The sequence below is a fragment of the Vipera ursinii genome, assembly GCF_947247035.1.
Source record: "Vipera ursinii genome assembly, chromosome: 1".
NCBI lineage: Eukaryota > Metazoa > Chordata > Lepidosauria > Squamata > Viperidae > Vipera > Vipera ursinii.
This window is the reverse complement of record NC_139512.1, coordinates 173,162,289-173,176,472: the sequence shown is the minus strand read 5'-3', so window position 1 is coordinate 173,176,472 and position 14,184 is coordinate 173,162,289. Positions and strand designations below refer to the sequence as shown.

The window sequence follows — 14,184 nt, the reverse complement described above, 5'->3', positions numbered from 1 at the left end:
CTTTCAAGTAGCAGTTCATAAATTTAAATATCATTACTTTGGCTGTTTTTTGTTTCATAAATTGCAAATGTGTTGTTTCTATAAGGAAAATTAACGTTCTCTTCAAACAATAAGTGCATTTTTGTATTTAATAACCTTCAACTTTGATGAGATACCAGCCATCATTAACTAATTAAAATCCAGATGGCAACTTGAATTCATACACAGCCCCCAAAGTATAAACTACATGTCTTTGATCTTTATGCTTAACTTCTTAAGCAGATAAAACAATATCAGGAATAAAACATATACTTGCAGTAATTACAAATGTGTTGTCTGATCTGCAGATTAATCTTCCCCCAAATCCACTGTTTTAAATCAAAATGTAGACAATTTCTGAAGGTCTTTCTTAGTCCTCACGTCAGTACTGTAGGGGTAACAAATACCAGTATCTCACATAGGGAAGTTGTCCTTATGATGCCAATTATTTGGTACTACTGCTAAGGGAAGTAAGGGCAGCTAGAACAAGAGAAAGAGTGGCATAGAAGTCTCTACCTGCCATTCTTTATTGATTCCGAAGACTAAATAAGACCTAACCTTTCTTTTCCCACAGACCTAAAGCCTACAGAAAAAGTCAGTTTGGTATATTGGTTAAGGCACCAGGCTAAACTTTGGGTGAGTGACTTTGGGCCTAGGAAACTACTTCCAAAAACTTTGCGAAGAAAACTTCAGGGGCTAAACCAAATAGTTGCCAGGAGTCAACACCAACTCAAAGGCACCCCCTCTCCTTTTCAAAAAACAGTCTACACTACTATAAAGTTATGGTCTTAGTCTTCTAGTTCATATGGCACGAGATCTACAATAGCCTTTTGTTAACCATCATTTTTCTTTTTCTTTTTTTTAGGACACGGAGAAGCGCACCCCGCTTCATGTTGCTGCTTTCTTGGGAGATGCAGAGATTATCGAACTCCTCATCTTGTCTGGTATGTATCTTTTCTGTTTGACAGTTATGAATGCAAAATGATTGAAATGCTCATAAATGCTACACAGTTAAATACCTCATTTTGTAATGCAAACTAAGAGGTTTAATATATGTAGTACATCAGTTGCTTTCCCAGCTTTGTACCCTCCATATATATTGAATTTCAGCTTCCATGCCAGCTGGGATTTACTAGAGTTGGATATGTGAAGAGCACCATGGTAAGAAAGGCTGCATGATATGTCTGGGTTTGTAACTGTACAAAGTTAGTTTTTTTTGTTGAAAGTATTCTAAATACTTTTTCCATGTTCAATCTGTAGCAACTTGGCACTGTCAAATGTTAAGTTTCTCTCAAATACTGCTTTGGCTCGCAAAATGGTTTTCGAGGCTGATTACTTATTAATGCCAGAGTGTTAGCCACATAACTTTAAAAAAATGAACAGTAATGCTATTTTTTTCATAACCTAACATAAAGACTGAATATGGTGTTATGAAGGACTCAGTGGAAAGCTTATTTTACTTAAATCACTTTGAAACATTGGCTATATTCTCTGTTGCTGGAATGCCTTGAAAAACACTGTGGTTCTGAAAGCAGCTTTTTGCAATATTGTGCACTCTGGAGTTTGGATTACTGATTACATTACTCTGAGTTATTGTGGCTCCCTTAGGTGGAGTTTATGGAATTGTTGCCAGCATATCTAGTGGGCATAAGGTTGCAATCACCTGGTAAAAGAGTAGGCTTTGAGACAATTGTTTCTTGCCCTGTTCAAGTAATAGGTGCCATCCAAATATTTCCGATGCCATTTAACTCTTAATAAATGACTATCCCCTTTCCAATATTACTAATTCTAGATCCTTTCTAGAGGTCCAGAATTTTGTACACTACCTATGTCTAAAAAAATAAGGAATGTTAAATTATCACGTAAAAAGAAGACAACCATTTGTTTCCAATGTACAAGTCTGAGTGCTTCTGGTTTGTAATCAAAACAGGCTTGTAATCAAAACAAGTCAGAAATAGGAAACACAAGGTTTTTTAACAATGCAAGAAAACGTTTCTTTAAAGTATTAGATCTAAGTGGGCATTGTAATCCAGACAACTGCCCTGAAAAGTCTAGGTAACTATTGAGCTCCTGAAATAAAGTGGGGGTGGGGGTGGGGATAGTGGTGGGGAGACTGAGAAAAGAGACATTGAAAAGAGTGCACCAAACAGCAGTTTTCTTTGCTGGGGCATTTTCTTAAAATTAGATTTTAAAGGGAATTTTGTAAAATTCAGGGTAAACAAGTACTACATGGGGCTTCCCTTGAACACCACTCAGAAACTTCAACTGGCCCAAATGCAACATCGTCGGCATTCCTTGGTATGCCCATGTAACACTTCTGCTTCACAAGTTTGTTTGCAGGTTTGTCTCCAAGCAGGTGTGATTCAAGGTGCTGGTTATCTATGAAGCCCTACATGAGCTGGGTTACTCTTGTCTTCCATAGTATCTGCCCAGCTGATTTGATCTGGCAGATTTGGCAAGCTCTGGGTACCTTTGTTTAAACTGTGCCATCCGACACAGCACCTGCCGTCTGGAACAAACCTCCCTCAAGAACTGGATGGTCCCCACTCTTCAAGGCTTGGGTTTTTGCATAAGTTTTTTGCAAAGCCCTTTTAGATTGTGCGGGTTTGATTTTGTTCCTGTCTGATCTGCCACCTTTTATTCCTTGTTCTTGCTTATTATTATATTGTTTTATTCCTTTTAATGTTCCCTTTAATGTTATTTATTTGCGAACCTCCCAGAGTCATTGGAAATTGGATAGTATGCATTAGCCAAAGTAGGCAATTTTCTTACGGTACAGTGCTGTACAGTTTAAAAATGTATATATTTGACCTAGGACGCTGTAGGTGTGTTGCTGATAATGCCATGAGGCCCAATTTGGAAGGTTAAGAGTTGAGTGAAAGTTTAACAGATGAAGAAGACCCTTATTTTACTCCTCACAACCTTCCAATTTGGGAAAATCAGACATTGCTGAGATCAACCATGACCCAAAAAGACATCTGAAAAAGCAGGATGCAGGTTGGTCATCCTTGCTTTATGTAGATGTAGCTTTTTTCCAGTTCTTATTATTATACAGCGTGGTATCACATGAGAAACCTTGGCTGGAATTTTAACATTTAGATGCCTTTATTCATTTCTTGCAGATTCCAAATCTGAAAGCATTTGTACCAATGCTGATTGTGGAGACAGATAGTTTGTGCAATGTCAGATTAATTATAGTTCCTCCAGATGCATAAAAATATTTTTATTAGCTGTCAAAACTCAAGCCATATGTTTTTTAAGAGGAAAAAAAAGTTTTGGGGTATTTTAGAATGAAACAGGGCTTGTGACCCTGTTCAGCGCTCTGTATTTTTTTAAGGTTTGAATAAATGAAAGTTTTTTGTATTTTACAATTAAAATAAGAGTATTAAAAACTTAATAACATCCTATCAGCTTTATAAAAATGCATGGCTATTACTTTTTTCACTAATGAGCCTAGCTACTTAATGTTGTTCAAAGGAGATAAAATAACAGGAGAAAATGAATAAAGAAAATTAAGCAATGGAATAGAAAATCTATATAATTGGGGGAACACCAAGATTTTTTGTTAAAATTATTTCTTTCCCATTCTGAATAATTAATATGTGGCCAAAACTTCTTCAGATAAGAGGAGATACTCAAAACCGAAATCCAAAAGCTTATTCTGAATGTGAAAACACACAAATCTACTTAATAATACTTTATTGATTTGCTATTAGGTAGCCCTTACAATGAATGTACTTGTATTAGCAGAGCCCCAGAGACAGAAGACCTGATTTTATGACATTCTTACTGAGATTGTCAAACAAATCATCCAATTGTCAAGCAAATGATAGTCTTTAAGTGAATCATGCTGTTGTTAAGCAAATCTGGCTTCGCTTATTGACTTTGCTTGTTGGAAACAAGGGCTGGGAAAATCACAAATCATGATCATGAGGACTATCTGTAAGGGTGGGTCATAGGACTTTTTTTTTCCAGTACCATCATAACTTCAAACCACTGTTAAGCAAATGGTCATAAGTCAAGGGCTACCTGTAGAAGAATCCACATTTCAGTTTTTTCTTTTTCCCTCAGCTTTCCTCCCTGACTTGTCTTTACTGAAGTGATAAAACTGGCCTTTCTCCCATGATGGTGTGTAAGGATGATGGAGATAATGAGTATGAACCCATTGGGAAGCTTGAAATATGTTTTCTGGATGTCAAGCTTTGTATTGTGCTTCAGTATTGGGGCAGACATTGGGGAAAACATTGGGATCCTATCTTCAAAATCAAAAACCTATGTTAAAGGACTCTTCCTTCTAAAGTAGTATTTTAAGTTATCCTCAAAGGGAATGGGTGGCACACAAATGAAGTAAATAAAATAATAAATATGTATATCAATAAATAAATACACTTTCCCTTTTTGAGCTGGCAGTACAGCCCAATCATGTTTTTGAGGTTTGGCCAATGCTACCTTTTTGTGTTTGTGTGTGTTTTCTGACCGCTTTCTTCTTGCAAAACTCTGAAGTGCCATTATTTATCAAGCACATCATTGCTTGTACCCCTTTTGAGTAATACAAGGTTATGACTCATAAATTACTTCTCTGTAGTGCCCCAGTGGATGGGAAGCAAGCTTCTCTCTATCAAATTAATGCCTTTTCGTTTGTTAAAAAAAGGTCTACATTTTGGATGATGCTTCATAAAGGATGGATTTGTTGAATACTGATCAGCATAAACAGCAGACAGCGAAACTCCTCAAATCTTTTCTGTTCATTTTTTATATTTAAAGTAATGCAAGAAGGATTTATAACCTGTAGCAATCCTGTTGGGGAGGCTAGATCCTGCAAAAAGAATTGGCCCATTGAATTTCCCTCAAGGCTCAGGAGAGACATTTGGTGAAATATGTTCATAGTTAGTCTTGTGGCACATGAACTGGTGCACCAGCAGTACAAATAAACATAGCATGTAATGAATAAAGCATATGTCCTTTACATTGAGACATATCAGGAATGGGCCTCTGGGTTACCGTTAAACAAAAATTATTCAGAGTTAATGCAGAAGACCAGCAGCCAGATGTCTCAAAACAGCATAGTGAAACTGTAGCCAGCATGACTGTTTATGTAGGTTGAAGCTGTCAGATGGAGATTGCGAAGTGGGGGATAAAAGGATTTTGAAAATTCTGCCTGAATTTATATATAGCCGAATCACAGAGCCCGTGTTTTCACATCAGGGATTTGCACTTCAATACCTGAATTGTATAGCATCAAAAGGCCCCCACAAAAATTTGCTTATTCTCTATGGCTAGCAGCCATTTCTGGAATTTTTAAAATTGAAAACTGTTTGGGCGAGACAGATATTTGTCAGAAGCATGCGGCAAAAAGAGAAGGGCTACCCTTCTCCCCTTTCTGCAATCCTGTCAAAAATAGCTCTTGCTTAGTTTTGGCATGAAGGAGACTTCCCCCTCCCCCCTAATGTTAATTTATTTATGTATCTGATTAAATTTTTATACCATCAAGGGCCACAGTCTCATAGCGGTATAAATCTCCCCTCCGTGTTTGCTGTGCCCCTGATGAAACCATCCCGTCAGCGCAGCTTTAAATTTAATAAAGAACCATGTTATGATATGATTATCAGCTACACAATTCAGAGCAGATTAGGTTGCTTGATTCTTGGTAGCTGTGGGCCAAAGGCGGTGTTCAGCAGCACAGCAACCTTCAAAGAGAAGCTTGGCTTTTTGAAGCTGCTAAAATGAATGTCTGAAGCACATCTGCAGGATGCTTAATATTGGTTAGGACTGTGTTAGATTTATTAAAGGGGGAGCTGCACAGTGACACTTCTACCCTGAGCTTCCCAAGGGTTACAAGAGCTCTGATTAGCGTAGTCCCTTCTTCCCAATTCAGTACTGTGCTGTCAAATACAGAACATTGGCCAGATGATCAGGAAGGGGAACTTGGTTTATGGATTCATGCTCTTCTGTCGCCCAACACTTTGGGAGCAGTAGACAACCTTGTGCTCTTCAGAGGTTTTTGAAGGGCAGGTACAAGTGGCAGAACCCTTATAGTTGCTTGTTGAGACTTATGGAAGTGTAATCTAAAATAGGTTGCCTAATAGTGGTCTAGAGAAATTTCATGTAACAGAGCCATGTTCTTTGAGCCAGCAAGGCTATAATATCAGATTCGCATGACTTTAAAGTGGGAAAGGTTGCATTCTTAATCAGACATTCTGAATAGTTGCTTTTAAAATACATTTAAATACATCAATGAAATTAGAGGTGCAGATAAATTCTCTACGTAAGATAAACAGCACCTTGAAAATTTGCAAAGGCAAAGGATGTGGAAACCAGATCTGATTAACATAGGTACCTATTGTGCTTCTGTGGTGTGTTTAGAAATATGTTTCATTTCTGCCAACCTTGTGGCTTAGCAGCCCCCAGGAAAATACGCCTTATTTTTTCAGAGATTGCAGTCAAGCTATCAGTAAAATGTGAATTCCCTTTTTTTTTAAAAAAAAAGGTATTCTATCCAAACTAAATATTAGAATATTGGGCTTACTGATGACCAATCAAACTATTGGTGCTTACCTGCAGATGCCTCTCATGATTTTTTGGTAAAAGTGTCAGGTTAGAAACTGGGAGACCATGAGTTCTAATCCTGTTTTAGGCATAAAAGCCAGCTGGGTGACTTTGGACCAGTCACTCAGCCCAACCTACCTCACAGTGTTGTTTTTGGGGAGAAAATAAGAGGAGGAAAGAGTATTAGGTATAAAGGAAAATAAATAAAGGTTATTCTTTTGTAAATTGTATAAAATGTAACACCAATGAATTGTATCAAATGTAACACTAAGATGTGGGGCTATCTATTTCCTGCTCAGACAGAGAACTCACAAATGGTAATCAACAAATTCTTTTGAAATGTTAAAAAGCTTCCGAGAGACAGGGACATCGAACCAAGGTGGAAATTACATCCAAGGTGGAAATTACAACCAAGGTGGAAATTACAAGTAAACGAGATAAGATCTAGATAAGATCATAATGGATAGATGGAAATGGTCAGAAGGACCCCTTTAGAAATAGGAAACAACTTCAAAGAATGACTTAAGCTTCTTGGGAATGGCATGTATCGTGAAAAAGTATAAAATGCCTACCTTGAAACTTGCTCAGCGCGCTCTTCAAACCCAATCCAACTTGGGAAGGGTTTAAGAGGCCGCGTTTGCAAACGCTTTCTTTCTTTATTACTTTCTTTATTATTTTCAATTTCTTTTCAATAAATCTTTGTTTTTGTTAACCAGACTTGTCTTTGAGTTGTGAGTATCAAAATTTGGGTTTTTAAATCTCACAGGTATGATTGCCACCTTGAGTTACTTATAAAAATAATAACAGCAATAAATAAATGAATAGCTCTGATTGCATTTTGGATGCCTTTGATCATTTTCAAAGTCGTTATTCTTTGGATATTTCCATCCATGGCCTCACTAGTCTTTCCGACTGCTGGTTTTCTTTCTCTGTAGGCGGTATTAATTTCAGAAAGTCAATCCTTTTTGCTTCTCTTTCCTGCCCAACTTCCTAGGATTATTTTGGGAGTCAGCAAGGTTACTTTTTGCCTTTGTTATCAGCCATCTTGAAACAAACGCCAAAAAAAGGGGGCAGTATGGTCTGGAATGCATTCCATATTGCATGCCGTTGTGTTTACCAGACATCAGTTTTGGGTGAGATGGTACTTAAGAGATGTCCATTTGATTTGCAGGAGCCCGTGTCAATGCAAAGGACAACATGTGGCTGACTCCTCTCCACCGAGCTGTTGCTTCAAGGAGTGAAGTGAGTAATACAGCCAATGCTTCAGCAATATGTGTTTCACAAGTTTCAACTTTAAAAAAAAAAGATGCACTACTGTTACTTCATCCCTTATACACACATCCATAAAGGAACGATTCAATATAATTGTCTGTGTAATTCCAAGTTAAGCGTCTTGAATAATGGGCCACTCTGTGTATTTAATGTGTTTATTTAGTAGTCAGCTGGATCAGGGAATCAAAGCTGCGAAGCAGATACATTTGGGGGCCGGGGAGGAAGGAAAGGAAGAAGAGGGTATATGCTGCATTGCAGGTTATGTGGTGTAACATTCACCATTATGTCTGTTGTGTCATATATTGTCAACCAATTCCTGTGGGACAGGAAGATGCAGCTCGTTTGTCTCTGTAAAGCCCCAATAAACATTCTGTCTTCCTGTCTGCTTGAGACTTCCAAAGGGTTTATAAATAAGTTAAGTTACAACACAAGCTTCTTTATATTAACTATTTGGTGACTAAATGGAAACATAGTAGTTGTTTCCCAGAATTCTTTGTGGCCCTGGTAATGCTTACATTGTATTCTTTGATCTGGTGATCATTTTTGTCTATGACACAAATGAATAAAGTCCGAGTTTAACCTAAAAAGGCTAGTATGCAAAGCTTTTGTGGTTTAGATGGCCATACTGTATCTGGTTTACCTAATGAATTTGTACCATGAAATATAATTCCATGGTCACTAATAGAAAGCATAAATATAGGAAATATAAACACGTACTTGGGAACAGAAATAAAATTAAAAGTTGATATCGCATGCTGATCCAGAATTCCATTTCTGGACAAGCCTAAACAGTAATAAACACTCACCAAGTTCCATTGTTGCTAGCAAGAAAATTAATTGAAATCTGTCTGAAAGTGTTAAAGTTTCTAGAAGTATGAAGAACATAAACATCCTCAAGAAACAGAAGCTGAAATTTTATTTCTTGCATAATTATGAATCCATTAATTGTACTGGATCCCAGCCTTCACTTTGCCAAAACAACTGAAGAGAAGGCAATTTCCATTACCTTCCATTTACTTGGTTTGATCACAGGGGCAAGGCTAGTGGATAAGCTGCAAATAAATACCACTTTAAAGGTAGCAGGTCTAAGAGAAATGTTTGGCAGTGCGATTACAAAGCACGTTAACTTAATCAGTTCAACCTAACCTTATTTTAGACAATGTGGTTACCTACACTGCAGTCAGTGGCAGAAAGAGATATACTGTCTCTTAGAGCAGGGGTCTTCAAACTTGGCCCTTTTATGACTTGTGGACTTCAACTCCCAGAATTCCTCAGCCAGCAAAGCTGGCTGAGGAATTCTGGGAGTTGAAGTCCACAAGTCATAAAAGGGCCAAGTTTGAAGACCCCTGTCTTAGAGCACCCTCGATTCTTTATTTCTTAAAGCAGAACTATGTACTTTCTAAACTAGCTTGATGTTGTCAGGTCGCTGACCAAAACTGTCTTGTTACTAGTGTTGAAATAAGAGTGCCAGGACTACTTGAACTGAAATGAAGAAATGATCCACAATTTATTAATCTCTATTTTGGTGCAAGGAAAGAAAACATGAACCATAGTATCTCGAGCTAGCCTTGCTTATGATTTACCTCCTGACTTGTATTTGGAGAGCACAAGTTGTGCTGTAAAAAAAAAATGAAATGGATCCAAACCATATATTTGGTAAAGTAAGAGAGACTATAGAGAATGCTTTGCAGTTGTTTTAGTGAACGGTAGCTAAAATTCAAAGGGGTTTGGTAGCATCTTTTTCAACCATCACATTTATTAAAAGGTCTCAGCTTTCATGCATGGCAACTCACTTTATCAGATCAAAAAGGCATCTGAGGGAGTGAACTGCAGTTCACAACAGCTTATTTTTTTAAAAAAAATAAATAAAACCTATTAACCAGTAAAGTGCTATCAGATTCTGGATTTAAAGAGAACGCTGAAATTTCAGCAATATTGCTTGGATTCTCTTCAATGAACAATCCAGGAAAAACAGTTTCTGTAACTCTCTCTGATGGAGACAGAAACTGGTTGAGGAAATATTGGAGTCTCTAGGAATTAGCTTTTGTCTAGTTTGCTCTTATGCTGGTCTCAAAATGGAATAGAACCAGCATGCAGTACTGAAATCTCCTCTGTTGGTTTTAAGCCTCTGAAACAACCATTGCAATCCCATTGGTGAGCATCCTCTTTCAAATACCACAGCAATGCAGTAGGCTTCTTTTTCCCCATTCTTTCTCCCTTCTTTCACAGATGAGACAATTACAAGTGCCTGCCATCTCCCCTCCAGTGCTGTTGCTTCTAGGGTGAAGCTTCTAGGCTGAGTCCTATGCTTAAGGCCTCAGACAGGTGGTCTCACACAAGAGAAATCTATTATACAAGGAGCCATTAATTCCACCGAACAGGGCAACCAGGGGGATAGCGGGAAGGTGACAAAATGTCCACATTCTACCTGTTTCAGAAGCAGAAGAAATGACATCTCTGCCTTTGTTAATTGACCACTTCGTGAATCTTGGGCTCAGAGTGAAACTTATTTTTAACAAGCTGATTGATACATTTAAGTCCCTAATGTTTTTAACTAGAAATAGAATTAAGCATTCACAGCGTTCTTCACTTTAGCTAGCGGTCTTCTAAAGTCAGACTCCCTGTGAAGAAAGAATACTTTTGCTAAAAGCAATTTCCATTTTAAAGGCTCAGAATAGTGTCTTACTGCCTTCTAACATCCTTGCAGAAAACATTTGCACTTTCCTGTAACAGGAAAAGTGATGTGATGGGCTAATAAAACATGGTATAACTTTATCTTTAATGGAACTTTCCCAAGAGATTAGGATACCTGCTAAGAACAGGACAATATTAGAAGGAGACAGCAGTGTGCCAGAAAGTAATATCATGAAGATTTATTTGGTTGTGCACATTCTCCTCCCCACACCCAGTCATCCCTTATCAAAATATTGAAAATGATGCACAATCCAGCAAACCCTGTTTGACAAGTTCCTTATATGTTTACTGTCTGCAAGTCAATTCTACCTTATCCTATCTGGAGTTAGTTTTTAAATAGCTCAGTATGATATTTTTTATACTTAATATTCTATCCCTTCTTTCTTTTTACTCACTTAAGACTTAATGAGTGAGAGAAATATCCAGGAGTATTCATTTTTAGTGTGCTCCCATTTTAAGCTGCCATTTTGCTGAGTGTTTTCATTTTCCAAAGTTGGGTTTGCACAATCCATGCCAATGAATTGGCCGTTGAGAAAGTCTTTTTAAAAAGTTGTCAGCTTGGCATTTCTCCAAAGCTTGGTGGAATTGCTTTTGCAACTATATGGGTCCTTGCCAAGCCTAAGGGGATGATTTTCTAAACTTGAGTATTCTTTAGCCACTACACTAATGGAGTTTCCCAGCTGCTGGCTTTTGGTAAAAGTCCACTGAAGGGGGATTTCTAATAAACTACAAATTCTTGAAAAGAAAGGAAGGTGGATAGATATTGGCTTTCCTTGGTTCATTTTAATGGCATAATTTAACAACAATCTCAAAACAAAAGTGATAAAGCTACAAGCTTGAGATAGAAGGTGTTGGAGTTGTTTTACCTTGTCAAACCTGTTGATTTCTATTGAATGTGTTTAGATCAGGGGTGTCAAACTTGCAACATCACGTGATGGGTCGTGATGTATCGCAACTTTTTTGCCATTATCGGCAGTGGGGTGGGTGCAGTGTCGCTATGATGCATCCGGCCTGCGGGCTGGCAGTTTGACACCCCTGGTTTAGATGGTTTATAATCTGTGTCATATATAGTTGAACTGTTAAAAGTATTCACATACTTTTTTTTAATGCAGTTATATTTCTGTAGCTCACATATATATGTATGTGTAGATTGATCATCATTTTGCTTTAAGCATATAATGAGTCTGAAGGGACAATTAAAAGAACAGTGGAGCCACACTGTTGGTACAGTTCTGGAAGCTGCCCTGGTTTTCCACTATCCCCTTGTCATCCATACATTGTGGGCAGATGTTTGCAAGTCAAAAGTCTTTATGTAGTAGTCTTAGTCAGAGGGGAAACTACATAACTGTGTAGCCAAATAATATCCATGTGGATAAAGTCATTGATTACAGATGATTTTCCCCTGGTTTCCCAGATTTTCTCAAGCTGAAAAACACTTTCTACTCGTCTTTTTTCTCTCCTTAATAGTTTAGTAAGATGCAAGTTTTCCCCCCAGCTCCTTTCCATGTCTTTGATAGCTACCTGTGGGAGGCAGGTTTACATATTGAGTTTTTGGCTTTCAAATCTGGCTTGTTAGAATGAGAAAAAGCCAGAAGTCCCCAGCTGCACATGACATTAAAATACACTAAGAAGAAATTATGCTGTGGTTTGTTTAATAATTCACAATGGCAGCAGAATCAAAGCTGGAGTGACTGAACTCATTCACTAGGCCAGAATTCTTCAGAAGGCAGCCACTGTGAAAGAGCTAAATACTATATAATCTAGATTAAACCAGTAAAAATGTACTTTCACTTTGCCATTTCCACACACATACCCCAACCCCTTAAAAAGGATTTGAAGTAACCCATAACTTTCCGCACTGCTTCTACTTCTCACACTGCAGAGAAACATTAAGTATTCCTTCAGCTGATCAATCATCAAGCAGCAAACACTGTGCTCAGTGTCTGTATTTGATTGGTAATTTCTCCAAAATAATTGGAAAGTTATCTGGCCAAGAAGAGGGAGCTACAAAGCCACCAAGGCTTTGTCTTTTGATACTTTTTAAAAAGTTAATAATAGTGCGGCCGACCCAAGCAATGACAGCTGATTCTATGTGGGAGGAGGGAGAGGCTAGATTGAGCTAAGGAATTTGGAGGGAGGGTAAACAGAAGAATTCCTACCACTGGAAAATTGACAAGCTCTCCAGAGCTGTTAGCCTAGCACAGGGGTAGGCAACCTTGGCTCTTTTATGACTCATGGACTTCAACTCCCAGAATTCCTGAGCTAGCTGGCTCAGGAATTCTGAGAGTTGAAGTCCATGAGTCATAAAAGAGCCAAGGTTGCCTACCCCTGGCCTAGCAAAAGAGAAACCATTTTAAATGTGATTTCATATACTCTACAGCCCAACCAGGTAAACATCAGCTCAGCTTACAACTCCTGCCAATGCTGTGGGATAACAGAAGTTTTCAGACTGGTGCAGAGTATACATTTGAAAGTATTTTCAGTAGCTTAACAGTCCAAATCTAAGCCTACTGATAAGTAGGCTCCACTAGGTTGGATTTAATTTTGAGTAAACAGGGTTTGAATAGTTAGGCTGGGAATGATGGAGTTTGCAACCCTACGTATCAAGTTGGAGAAGTATGATTTACAGGAAATCATACCAGAGTATGAATTTATCTCACTGTAGGATGCCAACAATAGCATTTTCTTCCGTATTAAGCACTGTTGAATTTAAACACTTCAGTCAAGCTAGAGAAACCTAATAAATGCTTTCCTTATGATTTAATTGTGTGATCTTCTAGGAAGCCGTACAAGTATTGATTAAGCATTCAGCTGACGTCAATGCCCGAGACAAGAATTGGCAGACACCCTTACATGTTGCAGCTGCAAATAAAGCTGTGAAGTGTGCTGAAGTGATAATTCCACTTCTGAGTAGTGTCAATGTCTCTGACAGAGGAGGTCGGACAGCATTACACCATGCAGCTCTGAATGGTCACGTTGAAGTGAGTGCCTTAATAAAATTGTTCTTTTACTTTGAAATCTGTCTGGTCTGGCAAAATCATTTCCCTTTATGTGATGTGAGCCAAACACCAGACTCAGAATTGTTCTACTAATTTGTATCCAATGGATTGGGTAAATGAATAAATAAGCAATAAACCAATAAATAAAAATAAATACATTTGTGAAGTAGAAATCAACATCAAGTCAATCGTTGCATGGTCTATAACTATTGACTGACGTACATTTGGGGGCTGTTTGCTTGTTTTAGATGGTGAATTTACTTTTGGCTAAAGGGGCAAATATTAATGCCTTTGACAAAAAGGACCGAAGAGCTTTACATTGGGCAGCATATAAGGGTAAGAGAGTTTTACTTCTTTTCTTGTTAGCAAAATGTCTGTAACGTGATTGGCAATAAGTAGTAATAGTCTAATTACAATACTCAATATCTCCTTAATTTAATAAGCATATTTCATGTAGTGCTTTGAATTTCTTCTATTGTTTGATATATTCTTCTAATGCTGATATTCGATATCTTGGGGTTAAATAAATCCCTTTAAAGGTTTAGATCATATTATAAGGAGAAAACGTTAAATGTCTTTAAATTAAAAATAATGATCATTTGAATATTTTTAAAATATTTCAAACTAAAGTGGTTTTTTCAGCTCTTGTATGGTT

At 37.7% G+C, this 14,184-nt stretch overlaps 1 protein-coding gene across 3 annotated transcripts in view; it reads left to right on the top strand.

Annotated features, from left to right (window-relative positions):
- Positions 1-14,184, top strand: part of ANKRD44 (ankyrin repeat domain 44) — a 139,308-nt gene that overhangs the window by 67,849 nt on the left and 57,275 nt on the right. For all 3 annotated transcript variants that reach the window (XM_083349716.1, XM_083349717.1, XM_083349715.1), the window contains exons 3-6: positions 884-962; positions 7,736-7,806; positions 13,311-13,511; positions 13,778-13,865. In XM_083349716.1, the coding sequence (XP_083205842.1) occupies positions 884-962; positions 7,736-7,806; positions 13,311-13,511; positions 13,778-13,865 (439 nt within the window). The remainder of the gene's footprint in view (positions 1-883; positions 963-7,735; positions 7,807-13,310; positions 13,512-13,777; positions 13,866-14,184) is intronic.